General features: G+C 40.7%; 1 protein-coding gene across 1 annotated transcript in view; it reads left to right on the forward strand.

The window, feature by feature from the left end:
* The first annotated feature begins 363 nt into the window (after positions 1-363).
* LOC127801518 (phospholipase D beta 2-like) overlaps positions 364-17039 on the forward strand; it is a 33823-nt gene continuing 17147 nt past the window's right edge. Inside the window, exons 1-3 of the mRNA XM_052336731.1 lie at positions 364-506; positions 709-2565; positions 3303-3419. Of these exons, the coding sequence (XP_052192691.1) occupies positions 757-2565; positions 3303-3419 (1926 nt within the window). The 5' untranslated portion in view covers positions 364-506; positions 709-756. The remainder of the gene's footprint in view (positions 507-708; positions 2566-3302; positions 3420-17039) is intronic.

Genomic DNA, 17039 nt, shown 5'->3' on the forward strand with positions numbered 1-17039 from the left:
TGATTATTAATTATTATAAAATTTATGTCTATTATTTATGTTTATTTGTATTATATTTGAATTATTTTTTATATTAAAAATTATATTTATAATTTTGTTTATTTTATCCTGCATTTTCATTCCTTATTTTTAAAAAAAATATCATTTTTTTTATTTTCATTTTATATTGAAAACGTTTCTTATATCCGGTTAGTCACTGATTAATCATGGGAATTTAATTAACTCCTCTTTAATTTCGTGCTGAAATGGGAAAAAATGACGTTAGGAGACTGGGCTATTGCTGCACGGAGGTCACAATCATCGCATCACGTCCAATTATTTACCTCCACGTAGCGACGTAATACCGTAACGGTCAATGCTACTCTGTATTTTCTTTCTTCTACGCGTATCATTAAACAATAAGCTCTCTCTCCATAGGACTCCGTCCTCTCGCTCTCGTATTTATTCTTCATCATCTTTTTCATTCATAATATGATCTCTCCTCAAGCATCCATCCTGTAAAAAAGGTACTTGCTCCTTTCCTTACTGGCTTTCAGCGAATCAAGCTCAATTGTATTGCGTGCGATATTGAAACAACAGTGTGAAGAACCGAACAATTTGACTCCTTGAATATTGATCGTTTTACAATCGAATTATTTAGGGCAAAATAACAAACCCTTGTTGGTATATCCTGTTTATTTCGTTTTCTGTTTGTGATTCGATATGCAGCATATGTGTAGAAAAGTGACAAAACCCCTGTAGATTTCTGTAAATCAGATGGATAATTACAATCCTTCATCGTCTTACCCGCATGATACTGTCTATGGATATCCTCACGGTCCATCTCCATACCCAATTCCCAATTCTGGCCAATACCCACCCCCTGCTTATCCTCCACCTTATTACAACTATCCGTATCCATCACCACCACCTGGTCCACCCCCTCCAACTTCTCATTCAGGTGACTTAGAGTATTGGTACCATCCACCATCACATTCTGGGCCTGTTCCCTATCCGTATCATGCATACCCTGTTCCCCCACCACAGCCAAGTCTTCAACACCAGGGTAGTTTTGACGGTGCGTCCCCCTATCATCATCATCATCAACCCTCAGCCCCTGCACTCTTACCTGCGGTGGATGTTGTAGGCGTTCCCCCTCCTCGGGCAAGTCTTCAGCACCAGACTAGTGTTGAATATGGTTCACCTCATCATCGTTACCATCATGAACACTCATCAGCAGATGTTCCATCCCGGGTCAATAGTTTCTCTGACCACCCTTACCAGGATAGCAAATCATCTGTGGGAATTGATCACCATCGCCACGGAAGTATGTCATCCTTGGGAAATGGGTCTACAATGAGCTATGATAATGCCAATAATTCTTCTGCTTATCCTCCATTTTACCCGCCAATACATGATCTTTTAAGTAACGTCCATATATCTGACAGTGCCACATCTGGCCCCGCATCACCTCCAGCACCAGCAGCTGCTGCTTCAGCGGCATCAAGTACTCCTCCTCCATTACATAGTTTAAGTGCAAAGCACAACACCCAAGGAAGCTTTTATGGGTATTCTAATACGTCATTCTCTGATTGGAGTGGATCTCATTCAGGACCAATTGGGCCTGCTGCTTTATCCCATTCAAACTCATTTGATGATTCCCCACATAGTCAGAGTACGCAGATTGTACCCTTTTCAACTTCTAAAGGGTCTTTAAAAGTTCTGCTTTTACATGGCAACCTTGATATTTGGGTCTACGAAGCCAAGAACCTTCCAAACATGGACATGTTTCATAAAACTTTAGGAGATGTGTTCAACATATTACCGGGGAATATGAGCAACCGGATTGAAGGGTCTGTTAAGCATAAGATCACTAGTGACCCGTATGTCTCAATTTCGGTGGCAAGTGCTGTGATTGGGAGGACTTATGTGGTTAGTAATAGTGAAAATCCTGTTTGGAAGCAACGTTTTTATGTTCCCGTAGCACATCATGCTGCTGAGGTGCACTTTCTGGTTAAGGACAGTGATGTTGTAGGATCCCAACTTATGGGTGTTGTGGCAATTCCCGTGGAACAGATATACTCAGGGGAAATGGTTCAGGGAGTCTATCCAATTTTGAATAGCAACGGGAAGCCCTGCAAATCTGGAGCTGTTCTAAGTCTCTCAATTCAGTATACTCCAATAGAGAGATTGAGTATTTATCATCATGGAGTTGGAGCTGGTCCTGATTATTTTGGGATTCGTGGCACATATTTTCCCCTTAGGAGAGGTGGAAAAGTTACTCTTTATCAAGATGCTCATGTACCCGAAGGTTACCTTCCTGGCTTGAAGCTTGATCATGGGATGCAATATGTGCATGGAAAGTGCTGGCATGACATATTTGATGCAATACGGCAGGCACGTCGTTTGATTTATATTACTGGTTGGTCGGTTTGGCACCAAGTTAGACTGGTTCGAGATTCTGGTCATGCATCATCAAAGTTCACTCTGGGGGATCTTTTAAAGTCAAAATCACAGGAAGGAGTGAGAGTGCTGCTGCTTGTTTGGGATGATCCTACTTCAAGGAGCATCCTGGGGTACAAAACAGTGAGTATTTAAACTTATGTCCTACTACTATTGATTATATTGTTGCTGTTTAATTGGGGCATCACTGTGGGATTATGATGTGTCCTCTTTCTCTCTCTCTCACACACACTTTGATCTGTGAATTTCAAGCATGCACAATGCAAGATTTGTGGTTGACAACTAGTTTGTTACTAAATGCTCTGTCATATATTGGTTTCTTTTGATATAGATTTTTGTACAGGTCAAATAGCAGGTAGATTAGAATGATTCTCAACTGCTGGATGTCTTCTATGCTGCTGTGTCTTTATGCAAAATCTAAATGCCAAATTCCATTTTCTTTTATGACCTTAGCTATCTCAAGCTAATATTAAACTTAGCTTCCTTAATTTGCATTCCAATACAATTAAAGTATTAAATATTATATGGCAGTTGAATTTGCAGTGTTCTCTGTTTACAGGCCAAATCTGTAAGTTGTATTGTTTTAGTTGGCTTGATTATTTTAAATACATTACATGTACATCTTGATTCATGTCTGCATGCCTTTCCTTAGACCTGGAATGTTGATTCACTGAATCTTGATGTTCTTAATGTCCCAGATCTATCCATTGATCCTAAAGGTTGCTTTGTTGTGATCCTAGTAATATTTTTTCTAGTCAACTTTTCTGACATTCTTGTCCAAATATTTGTTCCACAAGATTTGGTTATGATTATTGAATAATTTGCTTAAAAATTTCCACCCACTATTTTTGAGAATGCAGGATGGAATCATGCAAACACATGATGAAGAAACTCGTCGGTTTTTCAAGCATTCTTCAGTTCAAGTTCTACTCTGTCCCCGTGTGGCTGGAAAGAGGCACAGCTGGATCAAGCAGAGGGTATGATTGAAATATGCATCCATTTTTTCCATTTCTTTGGCAACATTTTCTCTATATCAATTTATGTTTGTTGCTTTACGCCTTTTCACTTCATGTACCGCTCAACTTTGATGTCATCGTTTGGATCTGAGGATTAATAGTTCCTCTTTCTCATAATAATTGAGTTACATCAGCTTTATAGGAAGAAAACGAAAAACCTATGATAGGAAAGTTGACAACTAATTCTCCTACAACAAAAAGGAAACAGAAAATAGTTCCTAATTACAGCTAATAGGTTCGGTCAAAGATAAAACCAAATCTCCTAGAGATGGAAACAATAAAATAGGAAAGGAAAATAACAATTTCAAGAAACTAAAGCCTAGAATAATTCTGCAGGATCCAGTCTATTTGCAATGTAGAAACACATAACAGGTTAAACCTTATTAGAAAGCTAATTGACATTCCAGAATTGCTTGATGTTGATATGGTAAGCATTTCTGATTTTGCATAATTATATCACGAGGGACTACATGTAGGAGAAATGGAGATCAATGACCTTTAGCATAGAAATTGGTGCCCATGATGGAAAGCATGATCCTTATTCTTGTATCTATTATCTAATATGATAAACAAAGTGCTGAATAAGATCATCCCCTGATATTACCCAATTGAAAGTGGAAAAGACCATTGGAGATTTATAACCGGGATTTCTATACTTTTATTGGCGGAGCATTACATGTAATTCAAAATTAGATTGTTATTCAATAACCATCAGACTGGAAATCAATTTTTCTTTTGTTATCCGCTGCATAAGATTGTTAGGCTGGCAGGATCTTTCAGAAAGTTATCCTCCATTTACAGTTGAAAATGTTGCTTCTTGTAGAACTTGAACTGTAGCTTAACTGCATGGTAAATGTTAACTTCAAAAATAAATAAATAAATAAAAAGAAGATTGGGACTAGGGCTGGCCTAGCTTTTCCCCATAGGAACCAGTTTTTTAAAAGCGTAATGGGGCACAGCTGAGGCAGTGGGAAAAAGAAAAGGAGAGATGCATGATAAAACTATCAGACACTTGAACCATGGCTTGACTAGGCACATACTAGTGATGAAATATACAAAGAGCTGGCAAGTCATGTCCTTGGAACCCCAATTGCCTAATTGAGAAAAATAATTAACTTGAACAACAATTCTGATGAAACTTTGGTGGACTGCTCAATCTTCAGAAACTTTACAAATTCCTTTGTATAATAAGAAGATATGTAGAAGGCCTCTGTAGCACCCCGTGTGCTGATATGGCCAAAAAGTGTGGTTTATGGCTTAAGTGTGAGTAAATTGTGGCTTACTCTGCATGAGTGAGTAAGGATGGTGAGGAAAGACTGTGATCTAATAAGTTATGGCCTAAAAACATGATAAATTTCTCTGTTTACTTTGTATGATAAGAAGATACCTAGAGGGCCTTCGAAGCATCCCAAGTGCTGATATGGCCAAAAAGTGTAGTTTATGGCTTAAGTTTGAGTAAATTGTGGCTTACTCTTTTTTTTTTTTGGATCAAATCGGTAAATATATATAAAGATCACCTGTACATACTATCACTGGGAGGCTGATCTAATAAGTTTGAGTAAATTGTGGCTTACTCTTTGTAAGGATGGTTGGTGAGGAAAGACTGATCTAATAAGTTGTGGCCTAAAAACTGTCACAAAACAAGAGGAAGACCGAAATTTGGGTCAATTTTGCTGCGGAGATTGAGTAGATTTAGCTGTTCTCTTTCAATATTAATTATAGCTTTTATAATTTCCAGCTGGTAATTTTTTAGGCTGTTGTGCTAGGTGTAAGGGGGGGGGGGGGGGCGGGGGGGCTAGAATAGGACAAAATAGTCTGTTAGAGGAGAGGTGATCTGCTGTGGCAGCACCCATGGGTTTACTATATAAACTATGTCAGCCTCTTGCAACGGTATCAATTAATTTATCTAAAATCAGATTCCTATTCTCTCTATTTTCTCTCTTTCTCCCTTACTCTTTCTCTCTCTTCCAATCTCTTCTCTTTTCTTCCTACGGTTCTCTAGCGATTCCTTCTAATTCACACCGAATTAGGAGGAAGGAAGCTGTCACAACACAACTATGACATTTGGTATCAGAGCATCGGTTATGGCAAGGAGTGTTAGGGGCGTAAGAGATGGCCGAAAGAACGCACATGAAGAACGTGGAGTCTCAGCTCTAGTAACTCAGTTCGGCAGTGGGTGAATTCAAGGATCGGGTGGACCGACCGAAGTTAGCAACAAAAAAAAACCATGATGCAATCATGACAGTTGATCGCAAGATGGAAGGATGACTTAATTGAATGAGAGACGATATCAACCAGATGAGGGAGGAGATGGGTAATCAACTTCAACAATTTATGTTGATGTTCACTCGGCAGAATCAAGAAAGGTTGTCTCTCGACTTTCCTCATAGAGATAGGAATGACCCCATTTTACAGAATGAAAGAGTGGATCAAGAAAATAGAGCCCATGAAATTGTTGTCGAGCAGGGTGAGGACACCGAGACGTTGATAGGAGGGGGTTGTGAGGACCGGGCAATTCCACCACAACAGGGGTTTCCCATGCCTCGGATGGAAGTACCCATGTTCAAAGGGACTAATCCAAGATGGTAGGTTTGAAAATGCGAGCGATTGTTTGAGTGGTACAATGTGCCAATTGAAAGAAGAGTAGCTTTGGCGACTGCCTACTTTGATGATGGGGTGGACGCATGGTTTCAAGGGTGGACGCGAGTAAGGGAGAATTGATACGACCCTAGGGTTTGGCTAGGGTTCAGGAAGTAAATTGGTAAGAATGCGGGAAAGAAAGAGCAAAAAGGTTAGGAAAGAGAGAACAAAACAAAAAGAATTGTGGGAGAAGAGAGAAAGCCGAGGGAGAGCTAGGAGAATTGAGAGAGGGAAATGGAATTCAATTGTTATTCAAATCGTGCCTTTCTCTAACTATGCCAACCTCTTTATAGGCTTACAATTGAAGGGAATAATAGAAAATGCAACCAACTAACTACTCTAAAGCCCTGCTAACTGTTTATACAAGAATTAGTTATTCCCGCCTAACCTCTAAACTTCTACAGTTAGCCCTAACAGCTTATAGACAGTGAATTTCCCCCCAATTACAATCATATTCCTAGGGTCGTGACAATCCCCACCCCTTTAAACAATTATTATCCCCAAGAATTGACAGCTACTGACCATGTTCTTCATCAAATTCTAGCCTTAATAATCTGATTTATTTTTCTCCTTTTTTTTCCTTGCGCTCCTTCTACTTCTAAGCTTTGTCCCATCTTCCCTTACAATCTGTTGCTTTTGTTTTTCCTGTATGTAGACTCCAAGGATCACCATGTCAAGGCTCCCTTCTCCAATGTCAAATCTCCCGAACCAGATGACAGCAACCCCCTCTTCCCCAAAATTTCCGAACCAAATGGCAACACCCTTCTCTTCCTTCACCTTCCGAATCTTGTCTATACTAAGTAACATGACAGCAATACTGTCATAGTGCCCAACATCAAAATTATTCATAATAGCAGGGGAATTTTCTTTGGCTGGAATTATCTTAACCTGTGACTCCTTCGTCTTTTCCAAAACTAAAGGCAAGGAAGCCATCCTCTTAGAATTTGCTTCCTCAGAACCATTCTTGCCTTCAGCCTTCAGTTTTTTCCTTCGGTCTAAGTTCTCATTGATTGCATGTTCCCTCTCAACAGCTTCAGTATTAGCTTCCTTAGAGCCGTTGTAATGTTGTTCTAGTCTAGATTGTTCCATTAAAACTCCTTTAGCTACATATGGTCCTCTACGAACTTGCGAGCTGCTCTTACAATAACTTTCCGGTGGCAATCCATGCTTTATGCAAATGGCTTCTAGTGTCAATTCTTGTAGCCTCGCTTTCTCCGCCGCTTGTTCCACCGTAATAGGACAAAACATTTTTACACTGAGCCTTAACGCATCATCTAGACCATTAATAAATATTGATACAAAATAATGCTCAGCCAGGGCTAGTTGAAAGCTCCATGTTAGGGACCTTAGCTCCTCAAATCTAACCCAATAATCTGCCACCGATCCCTCCTGCCTTAAATTATTGAACTCCTCAGTCACCTTAGTCATGTTCTTCCTCTTCTCAAATTGGTCATGTAAATTTCCAGCAAGATTAGTCCCCTTGGCCTTCCCTTCTCTAGGCATTGGGGCGTGATGGGGAGTGAGGGAAGATGAACCTCTTACCTGAATTTTCTGTTTCTGGTAGTTCCTCTTATCTCTTGCAAGCCATAGGTCATAGGGAGGGTGCCATGTTTGGGCAGAATTGGATCAACGACTACCCGTGGAGGAAAATCCGGTGATAGTTAGAATTGAGGTAGCGAAGACAGCATGTTGAGCATGTTGTTGATCTGCTGGCTAGGTTGCTCCATCGTCTTTCGATGCCTCTCCAAGTCTCTCTGCACTCTTTCTTGAGAGGCAGCTAGATCCCATTGCATATTTTCTTTGTTTGTCGCACTATCCTCCCGATTGTGGGCCATTGCCGTACACCTTTGCGTCATCCCGAACTCCCACAACCCCATCCTTGATTCGATCTGTTTCAGCCTGATTCATGTGTAGTGAATAGTGTTAGCAGCTAGGGTTTCCCTAAGTAACAAAAAACAACAGCAAGAATAATGTTTCTGTATTGGGAAAGATGGCAGCTGATATGGAATGATTCAATCATTGATTGGTGATTGATTAATTGATGATTGATTATATATGTTTCCTAAATTGATTGACTATATATATTATTTCCTAAAAGTAAAATTGTATCTTCTAGATTAAATTATGTTTCCTATCTTGGTTGTATCCTAAATTGTATAGATCTTAGGATTCTTTCCTAAAGTTAGTTGTTTCCTATTTTTGTAAAGAAGTTTGTATAAATCAAGCTTTTCTAGTGAATAAAAAAGTGAGACGGCAAGGTTATTTTTTCCAAAACTTAACATGGTATCAGAGCCCTAGGGATTGTTTTTGTTCTATAATTCTCTGGGATCTACAAAGCCTATCCTTACCAGTCTTCCCATCTTTCGTTTGTCATCTGAATCTTGGCCAAGAGATGTCTTCCGTCCAAGAACCTACATCAGATACAGCCAATTCCTGCCATACCTCAGAAGTTCCAATTGCTGGAACTCAAAATGGGACCTTGGGAGGAGAATTGCAGTCTCTCCAGGCAGCCTATTGTTTGAACGGGAAAAACTACCTAAAGTGGTCATAGCTGATCCAGACATTTCTTAAAGGAAAGGGGAAGCTTAGCAACTTGTTAGGAACGGGCCCAAAAGAAGGTGATCTAGCGTTCGCAGCATGGGACGAGGAAGATTTCTTGGTAATGTCTTGGCTTTGGAATTCCATGGTTTCAGAGATCAGTGACACTGTCATGTTTTTGACCACAGCCAAGGATATTTGGGAGGCCATAAACTTGACCTATTCCAAGGTTAAAGATGCAGCCCAAATCTATGAAATACGGGCAAGGGTGGCAGCAACCAAACAAGGCTCGAAGACCATCACAGAGTATGCAAATATGTTGCAAACTCTATGGCAAGAGCTAGATCACTACCAATGTTTGAAGATGAAATGTAGTGAGGATGTTGCACTCCATAAGAGATTTGTTGAAAAGGAGCGGATATATGACTTCTTGGCCGGCTTTAACAGTGAATTTGATGCGGTCAGAGTGCAGATTCTTGGCAAAGAGGATTTACCTTCCTTGAATGAGGTAATTTCCTTAATAAGGGCAGAAGAAGGGAGAAGGGGTGTGATGCTAGAAGCTATCTCTGGTGAGAGTTCTGCCCTAGTGTCTTTAAAAACTTATAATCAAAACAAAGGCCCTAGGGATGAAAAAAAACCAGTGGATAGGGATTCTTTATGGTGTACCTTTTGTAAAAAACCTAGGCACACCGTAGAGAAGTGCTGGAAGCTCTATGGAAAGCCATCTAGAGGGGGATCAGCAAGGAGTCAAGTGCATATAGTAGCAACCAACAGTCAACAACAACTGGAACCGAGAGGATTGGAGCATGGGGGACAGTCTCTTGAACTCAACAAGGCAGAAATTGAAAGACTAAAAAATTTTCTGGGATCTCTAGACAAAAAGGCAAAAAAATGTAGCTCTCTTGCTCTCATAGGTATTGCTTCCTACACTTTTTCCCTACATGCTTCAGAAACTTTACACCAACATTGTTGGATCCTAGACTCGGGTGCTTCAGACCACATGACATCCCATCCGCAATTGTTTACTTCCTATAATCCTTGTCCTAGCTCTAGAAAAATTACAATGGCAGATGGCTCATTCATTACCGTTGCTGGTTAAGGAGATATTCTTCTCAATGATCACCTAACCCTCAAGAATGTCCTTCATGTCCCCAAATTATTTGCTAATCTTATATTTGTTCAAAAACTTATTGAGGATACTAATTGCAGTGTATCTTTTTATTCCAATGTCTGTGAGATACAGGAACAGGGCAAGAAGAGGATGATTGGGCTTGCTAGGGCTAAAGAGGGGCTTTATTACCTCGAGGAATCAGTAGGGTCGGACAAGAAGGAGTCTCTTCCTCTTATGTCATGCCTAGCTCAATCCAACGAGGATGAGATGTGGTTACAACATTATAGAATGGGTCATCCCTCCTTTCTTACTCTCAAATTAATGTTTCCTAATTTAGCTAAAGGTCTGGATTTTAGTCACTTTCATTGTGCTGATTGTGAACTTGCTAAACATAAAAGGGTTTCTTTCCCTCTTTCTAATAAAAGGACTGATTTCCCCTTCTCTTTAATCCATAGTGACATTTGGGGTCCATCAAGTGTTCCCAATATTTCTGGGACAAGATGGTTTGTCTTATTTGTTGATGATTGTACTAGAGTGCTGTGGTTATATTTGTTGAAAGCCAAGTCAGAAGTAGGCCATGTTAAGACTCAGTTTGGGGTAAATGTAAAGCGGTTTAGATATGATAATGCTATAGATTTCTTCAATCACACTCTATCTGCTTTCTTTCAACAAAAAGGTATTATTCATGAGTCTTCTTGTCCTTACCCCCCTCAACAAAATGGGGTGGCCGAGAGAAAAAATGGTCATCTTCTAGCTGTTATTTGAGCACTTCTTTTTCACCATAATGTCCCTCAACATTATTGGGGAGAAGCAGCCTAATTGCCACCACTCTTATCAATAGATTGCCATCTAAAACCCTAAAATCTCAAAGTCCTATTCAACTATTGATGAGTCATTTTCCTGACTTCCATGTGATTAGTAATTGGCAGCCTAAGATATTTGGGTGCATAGCCTTTGTTCATATTCCAACAGCTAATAAAGGGAAACTAGATCCTCGTGCCTTAAAATGTGTATTTATTGGATATTCATCTACACAAAAAGACTATCGATGTTATCATCCTCCTTTAAAGAAATATTTTGTATCTACCGATGTTAACTTTGCTGAAAATGAGTCGTACTTCAAATCATCAACTATTTTAGAACAAAATCAGACCTTGATTAATAGGGATTCCTCCTTTATTCTTGACCCTAATCTGCTATCCTTGAACCCATCTCCTAAACAGAAAGACCCGAAAAACATGACACCTGAGAAAGCTTCACCTTCTACTCCTCGGCCTATGCAGGTATATGCAAGGAGGAATAAAACCGAATCTAGTCCTATGTAAGCTCCTGCATCCTCTACAAGTCCTAGTCCTACGGTCTATACAAGTAGGAATAACACTAACAATCCTGCCATTTCAGAGTCATCACCAGGTATTCTCACAACCAATTCTCTTGATATGACTCATATGAGCTCTACAAAATCTGTTGAAGCTATTGTCCAACCAAATACCTATGACCTTGATTGGCCCATTGCTCTAAGAAATGGAAAAGAACTTGTACCAAGCATCCATTACACCTATTTCTTTCCTTTTCTAAGTTGTCTCCTACCCATAAAGCCTTTCTTACCAGCCTACATACCATCCCTATTCCCAAAAGTTTTTCTGAAGCTATAGGGAATAAGAATTGGAAGGATGCCATGGAAGCTGAAATGACAGCCTTAGAAAAAAATCAGACCTGGGAAGTGATAAAATTGCCTAAAGGAAAACATCCAGTGGGTTGTAAATGGGTCTATACTATGAAATATAGGTCTGATGGATCTCTGGATCGGTATAAAGCAAGATTGGTTGCCAAGGGATATACACAAGTGTATGGGGTAGACTATTTGGACACTTTTGCACCGGTGGCTAAACTAAATACAGTTAGAGTCCTTTCGTTAGCTGCTAATCTAGGTTGGCCATTGCATCAGTTTGACGTGAAAAATGCATTTTTACATGGTAACCTAGAGGAGGAGGTATATATGGAAATACCACCAGTTTATGAAATAGCCACACAAGGGCCGGTTGTATGCAAACTAAAAAAAGCCCTGTATGGACTGAAACAGTCCCCACGGGCTTGGTTTGGGAGATTCACGAGTGTTATGCTTGTCATAGAGTATAGACAAAGCCAAGGAGACCATACTCTTTTTATTCAACATTCGGCCACAGGGGGAGTAACTGTGTTAATTGTGTATGTAGATGATATTGTTGTTACCGGTAATGACAAAGAAGTGATGACTCAATTAAAAGAGTGCTTGTTAAAGGGGTTTGAAATCAAAGATTTTGGGAGATTAAAATATTTCTTGGGAATAGAGGTGGCTCATTCTAGAGAGGGCATATTCATATCTCAACAAAAATATGTGGTAGACCTTTTAAAGGAGACCGGATTGCTAGGCTACAAAGCAAGTGACACACCCATTGACCCAAATCATAAGTTGGGAGAAGCTCTAGAAGGAGATAAAGTTGACAAGGGAGTTTACCAAAGGCTGGTTGGAACGTTGATATATTTGGCCCATACTTGGCTAGATATAGCCTATGTTGTGGGGGTGGTTAGTCAATTCATGCATAACCCAAGGGAAGTCCATCTTAAAGCTGTGTATCGAATACTCCACTATCTAAAAGGAGCACCTGGAAGAGGCATTTTATTCAAAAAGGGAGAAGCTATGACCCTTGAGGCCAGAATTCCATCACTGGAACCTCGCAAAGCAGCCTCGATCAACCCTATCCTGATTTGCTTAACTCACAAGCTGCAACCGAGATGTAGCTAATTGATTGCACCTTCAACAATTCCGAGTCTCACCGCTAAGAGCTACCAGAATCATAATCAAATCACTGCTATCCATTTCCACAGGCGAGTTTCCACCCACGAGGCTACCACCTGCTTTGTCTTCAGCTTCTAGATTGCCTGAATTGCCTAGCCTTGTTTCGCTCCTAGCAACTGATCCATAATCAATAGCCTTGCTTAGTCCTGAAATCCCAGTTCCACGCTCGCCCAAACCTATTTCGCGCCTTCAATTCCACCAAAAGTGAATTGAAGGACTCGCCTGATATAAGTAATTCTCAATCACCACCAATCACCATCCATTGTCTCGCTTTTGAAGCAACTTCTACTGCGTAACTCCTCTTCCTATCGAGTTTGAGTTTGTCATTGAAATCAATTGCATATGGCCGCACATGCAAATCACGATCCTCTCGTTTTTTATCAGATTCATTGCTGATTGCAGCTCACTTGGATTCTTATGTAATTGCTTGTAATCGCCCCAAGCCTGCGTCCACTTACCCAATCATCGGCCTCTGATTGGAATTCTCCTCAATTCCGAACAAAATCACTAGAATCCTAGCCGAGCCAATCCACCTACTTCTCCTTCAGATCCGAGCCGACACTCACCGCTATCAATTTCGACTGTTAACCTAGATCTCACCCTTTATATGATCACTCAAAACACTCAAACGAAATCTCTCCTTAATTCGCAAATGAAACAGCAATCAGAAAACAAATCAAGAACCAATCAAGACCCACAAGAATTTACCCTGGTTCGGTCTCAATGAAAGACCTACATCCAGCTTGGCTTTTGCCCCTACTTTCTCCACTATCTTGAATGTTAATACAAGATTACAAAGCACTCAAACTCAACTCTTACTTAGCCCATAAACCTGAAAGCTATATTGAGTTGATATAAGAAAGATATACACTCTTCCTCACTGCTCAATCTTATCCCAAGATAGATCACTAACCCGTGAAAAGAAAGCATCCCTAAAGCCTTCCCTTTGGCCTCTATATATAAGCGATAGAGGGCGGAAAAAAAAACCTCCTGACCAACTGCCCAAAATCGACAGTTACAACTAACTCGGTCAGCCCTAGTAAAAATAATAAAATCTTTCTAGAAACATAACAGCAGAAATATTACATGAAATATCCCTAACATTACAAGCCCTAATCTAGAACAAATGCTTTAACATCAACAATTGAAACCCAACAGTTTGGAAATCTCCTGAGTCAGCTTTGGAACTTGCTTCTACAATTCGTCGAGCTCTGCTGATATTGCTTGTGGAATTCGCTTCTGGACAAGATCGCTTAAATTGCCACTTGCAAAAATTGCCTTTGAACAGTGATATCAATCGTTGAAGGCTTTGCTTCCGATCGCTATAGCCTTCAAATTCCGAAAATCAACTTTCAGAATTTGCTGCAAGGAATCACCCTAGTCACCGCTCTATCAATTTCGTGGCCTTATGTTGCTGAATTCAACTATTAAAGTCGCCTTCCAATTCCGAGAATCAACAAAGAAAGTCGCCGAGGAATGGGGGCTCTGATACCAAATGATACGATCCTAGGGTTTGGCTAGGGTTTAGGAAGCAAATTGGTAAGAATGCGGGAAAGAAAGAGCAGAAAGGGAGGGAAAGAGAGAACATAACAAAAAGAATTGTGGGAGAAGAGAGAAAGCCGAGGGAGAGCTAGGAGAATTGAGAGAGGGAAATGGAATTTAATTGTTATTCAAATCATGCTTTCCTCTAACTATGCCAGCCTCTTTATAGGCTTACAATTAAAGGGAATAACAGAAAATACAACCAACTAACTACTCTAACAACCCTACTAACTATTTATACAAGAATTAGTTATTCCTGCCTAACCTTTAAACTTCTACAGTTAGCCCTAACAGCTTATAGACAGTGAATTTCCCCTCAATTACAATCATATCCCTAGGGTCGTGACAAGAACTATACTTGGAGAGAGTTCTCCGAAAGGTTGTGTGAGAGGTTCAGAGAGAGGAGCATGTCGGATACCATTGAGGAGTTCAACAAGCTGAAGCAGGTGAGTGACGTTGGATCATACTTAAGGAGGTTTGAGGAGTTGAGATCCTTGATGAGTAGTCATGATCCTCACCTAATGGAGGCATATTTTGTCTTTTGTTTCCTCAGTGGCTTGAGCGAAGATTTGAGGCCTATGGTGAAGATGATCAGGCCAAGAACGGTTGAGCAGGCAACCGAGAGTGCCAAGTTGGAAGAGATGGTGGTGGAGGCACTGTTAAAGAAGCAGAAGGTGTAGCAGCAAAGGGCTATACACATGGGGAATTGGCAACAAGGAGTGAATAACAAGGGGGTCAACAAGGAGCTGGTGAGAGGTAATGTCGAGGGAAAGAATTTTGGTGGTACCAACTTTGGTGGGGACCTAATGATCCTAGAAGGCAACCCGGTGCATGTTATAGATGTGGAGATAGATACTTTCCGGGGCACCAATGCAAACGTCAGTTGCTGTTATTAGAAGGTAGAGGAGAAGAAGAAGGAGAAGACAAAGAAGGAGAGGAAGTGGAAGGAACTGATTAAGAGGGAGTAGAGGACAATGGAGAGATATCCCTTCATGAACTCAAGGGAATATCCAATAACAAGATAATTAAGGTTGAGGGAAAGGTGAAGGAGGGCAGTTTGTCAATCCTAATTGACAGCGGAAGCACACACTGCTTCCTTGATGATAACATTGCCAAGAAACTAAAGTGTCAGCTCATTGGTACATCACCTTTGAGTGTGACTGTGGCTAATGGGAATCGAGTGGTGAGTAACTAGGCCTGCCTGGGATTCGTGTGGGAAATGCAGGAAGAGAAATTCGAGGCAGACCTCAGGCTGCTGCAACTAGGAGGGTGTGATTTCATTTTAGGGGTGGATTGGATGAAGGGGGTGAGCCCCATATGCTTTGATTTCAACCGTATGGAGGTGTCCTTTGAAAAAGAAGGAAGAAGAATGACACTTACCAATGGGAGGGAGACTGCTACTTGCAAGATGATTACAGGTAAGAGGCTGCAAAGGGTCCTCAAGAGCAAGTGGAGTCAACTCACAACTGTTTTCCATTGTGGCAGTGGAAGGGAGTCCTAAGGGAGAGGAGCTGGGGGAGCTACGGCTAACTATTAGCCACCAACAAAGGGGTACTGACCAGGTATGCACCTTACCCCTTATTGATGAATTATTGGTAGAATTCAAGGACCACTTTGTGGAACCAAATACCCTTCCTCCTAACCGAACCTTGGACCATGCCATTAACCTAAAACCAAATGTTGAGCTAGTCAATATTAGATCCTACCGCTATACCTCTATCCAAAAAATCGAAATTGAAAGAATGGTGAAAGATATGTTGAGCCAAACCTTCATTAGATTGAGCTAGAGTCCCTTTGCCTCCCCAGTTCTGTTAGTTAAGAAAAAAGATGGTTCTTGGCGTTTTTGTGTAGATTATTGCCAATTAACACCCTAACCATCAAAGATAAGTTTCCCATATCCCTTATTGAAGACCTAATGGACGAGCTACACCAAGCTAGATTCTTTTTCAAACTTGATTTACGCTCGGGCTACCACCAAATCAGGATGAAGCCTGAGGATATCCACAAAATTGCCTTCCGCACTCACCTTGGCCATTTTGAGTTCTTGGTGATGCCCTTTGGGCTCACCAATGCCCCGGTCACCTTCCAATTCCTAATGAACCAGGTATTTGAACCCTACCTAAGGAAATTCATACTTGTGTTTTTTGATGATATCCTTGTCTATAGCCCAACTTTGTACCAACATCTTAACCACCTAAGAACCACCTTTAGGTCCTTAGAAACAACCAATTATTCATCAAAAAGTCTAGTGTGCATTCGGTCAGAACCAAGTGGAATACTTGGGGCACTTAATCTCGAGAAAGGGGGTCAGTATCGACCCAAGGAAGGTAGAGGCTATGCTCAATTGGCTAAGGCCCACTACCATAAGGGCTCTTAGGGGTTTCCTAGGACTCATCGGGTACTACCGCAGGTTTGTTAAAGGATATGGAGCTATTAGTAAACCCCTTACAAACTTATTGAAGAGAGGGAACTTCCAGTGGGGGTAGGAAACAAAAGATGCTTTTGAAAAATTGAAGGTGGCAACGAGTAGGGTTCCCATATTAGAGCTGTCGGACTTCAACAAGCCTTTTGTGCTTGAGATGGATGCATGTGGAGTAGGGATTGGGGCTGTTTTGATGCAGTATGGTAGACCATTGGCTTTTTTAAGCCAAGCCCTCAGTCCAAGACACCTAGGCCTGAGTATATATGAAAAGGAGTTTTTGGTTGTTCTTATGGCTGTTGAGAAGTGGTGACATTACTTGGAGGCGGGGAGGTTTGTGATCAAAACTGATTACGAAGTCTTTGAAGTTTTTGCTACTACAAAAGCTCCAATCTCAATTGCAAAAGAAGGGAATGGCCAAGTTAATGGGACTAGATTACTCCATACAATATAAGAAGAGCAAAGAAAACTTGGCTACGGATACCCTGTCGA

This window comes from Diospyros lotus, chromosome 5 (assembly GCF_014633365.1).
Source record: "Diospyros lotus cultivar Yz01 chromosome 5, ASM1463336v1, whole genome shotgun sequence".
NCBI lineage: Eukaryota > Viridiplantae > Streptophyta > Magnoliopsida > Ericales > Ebenaceae > Diospyros > Diospyros lotus.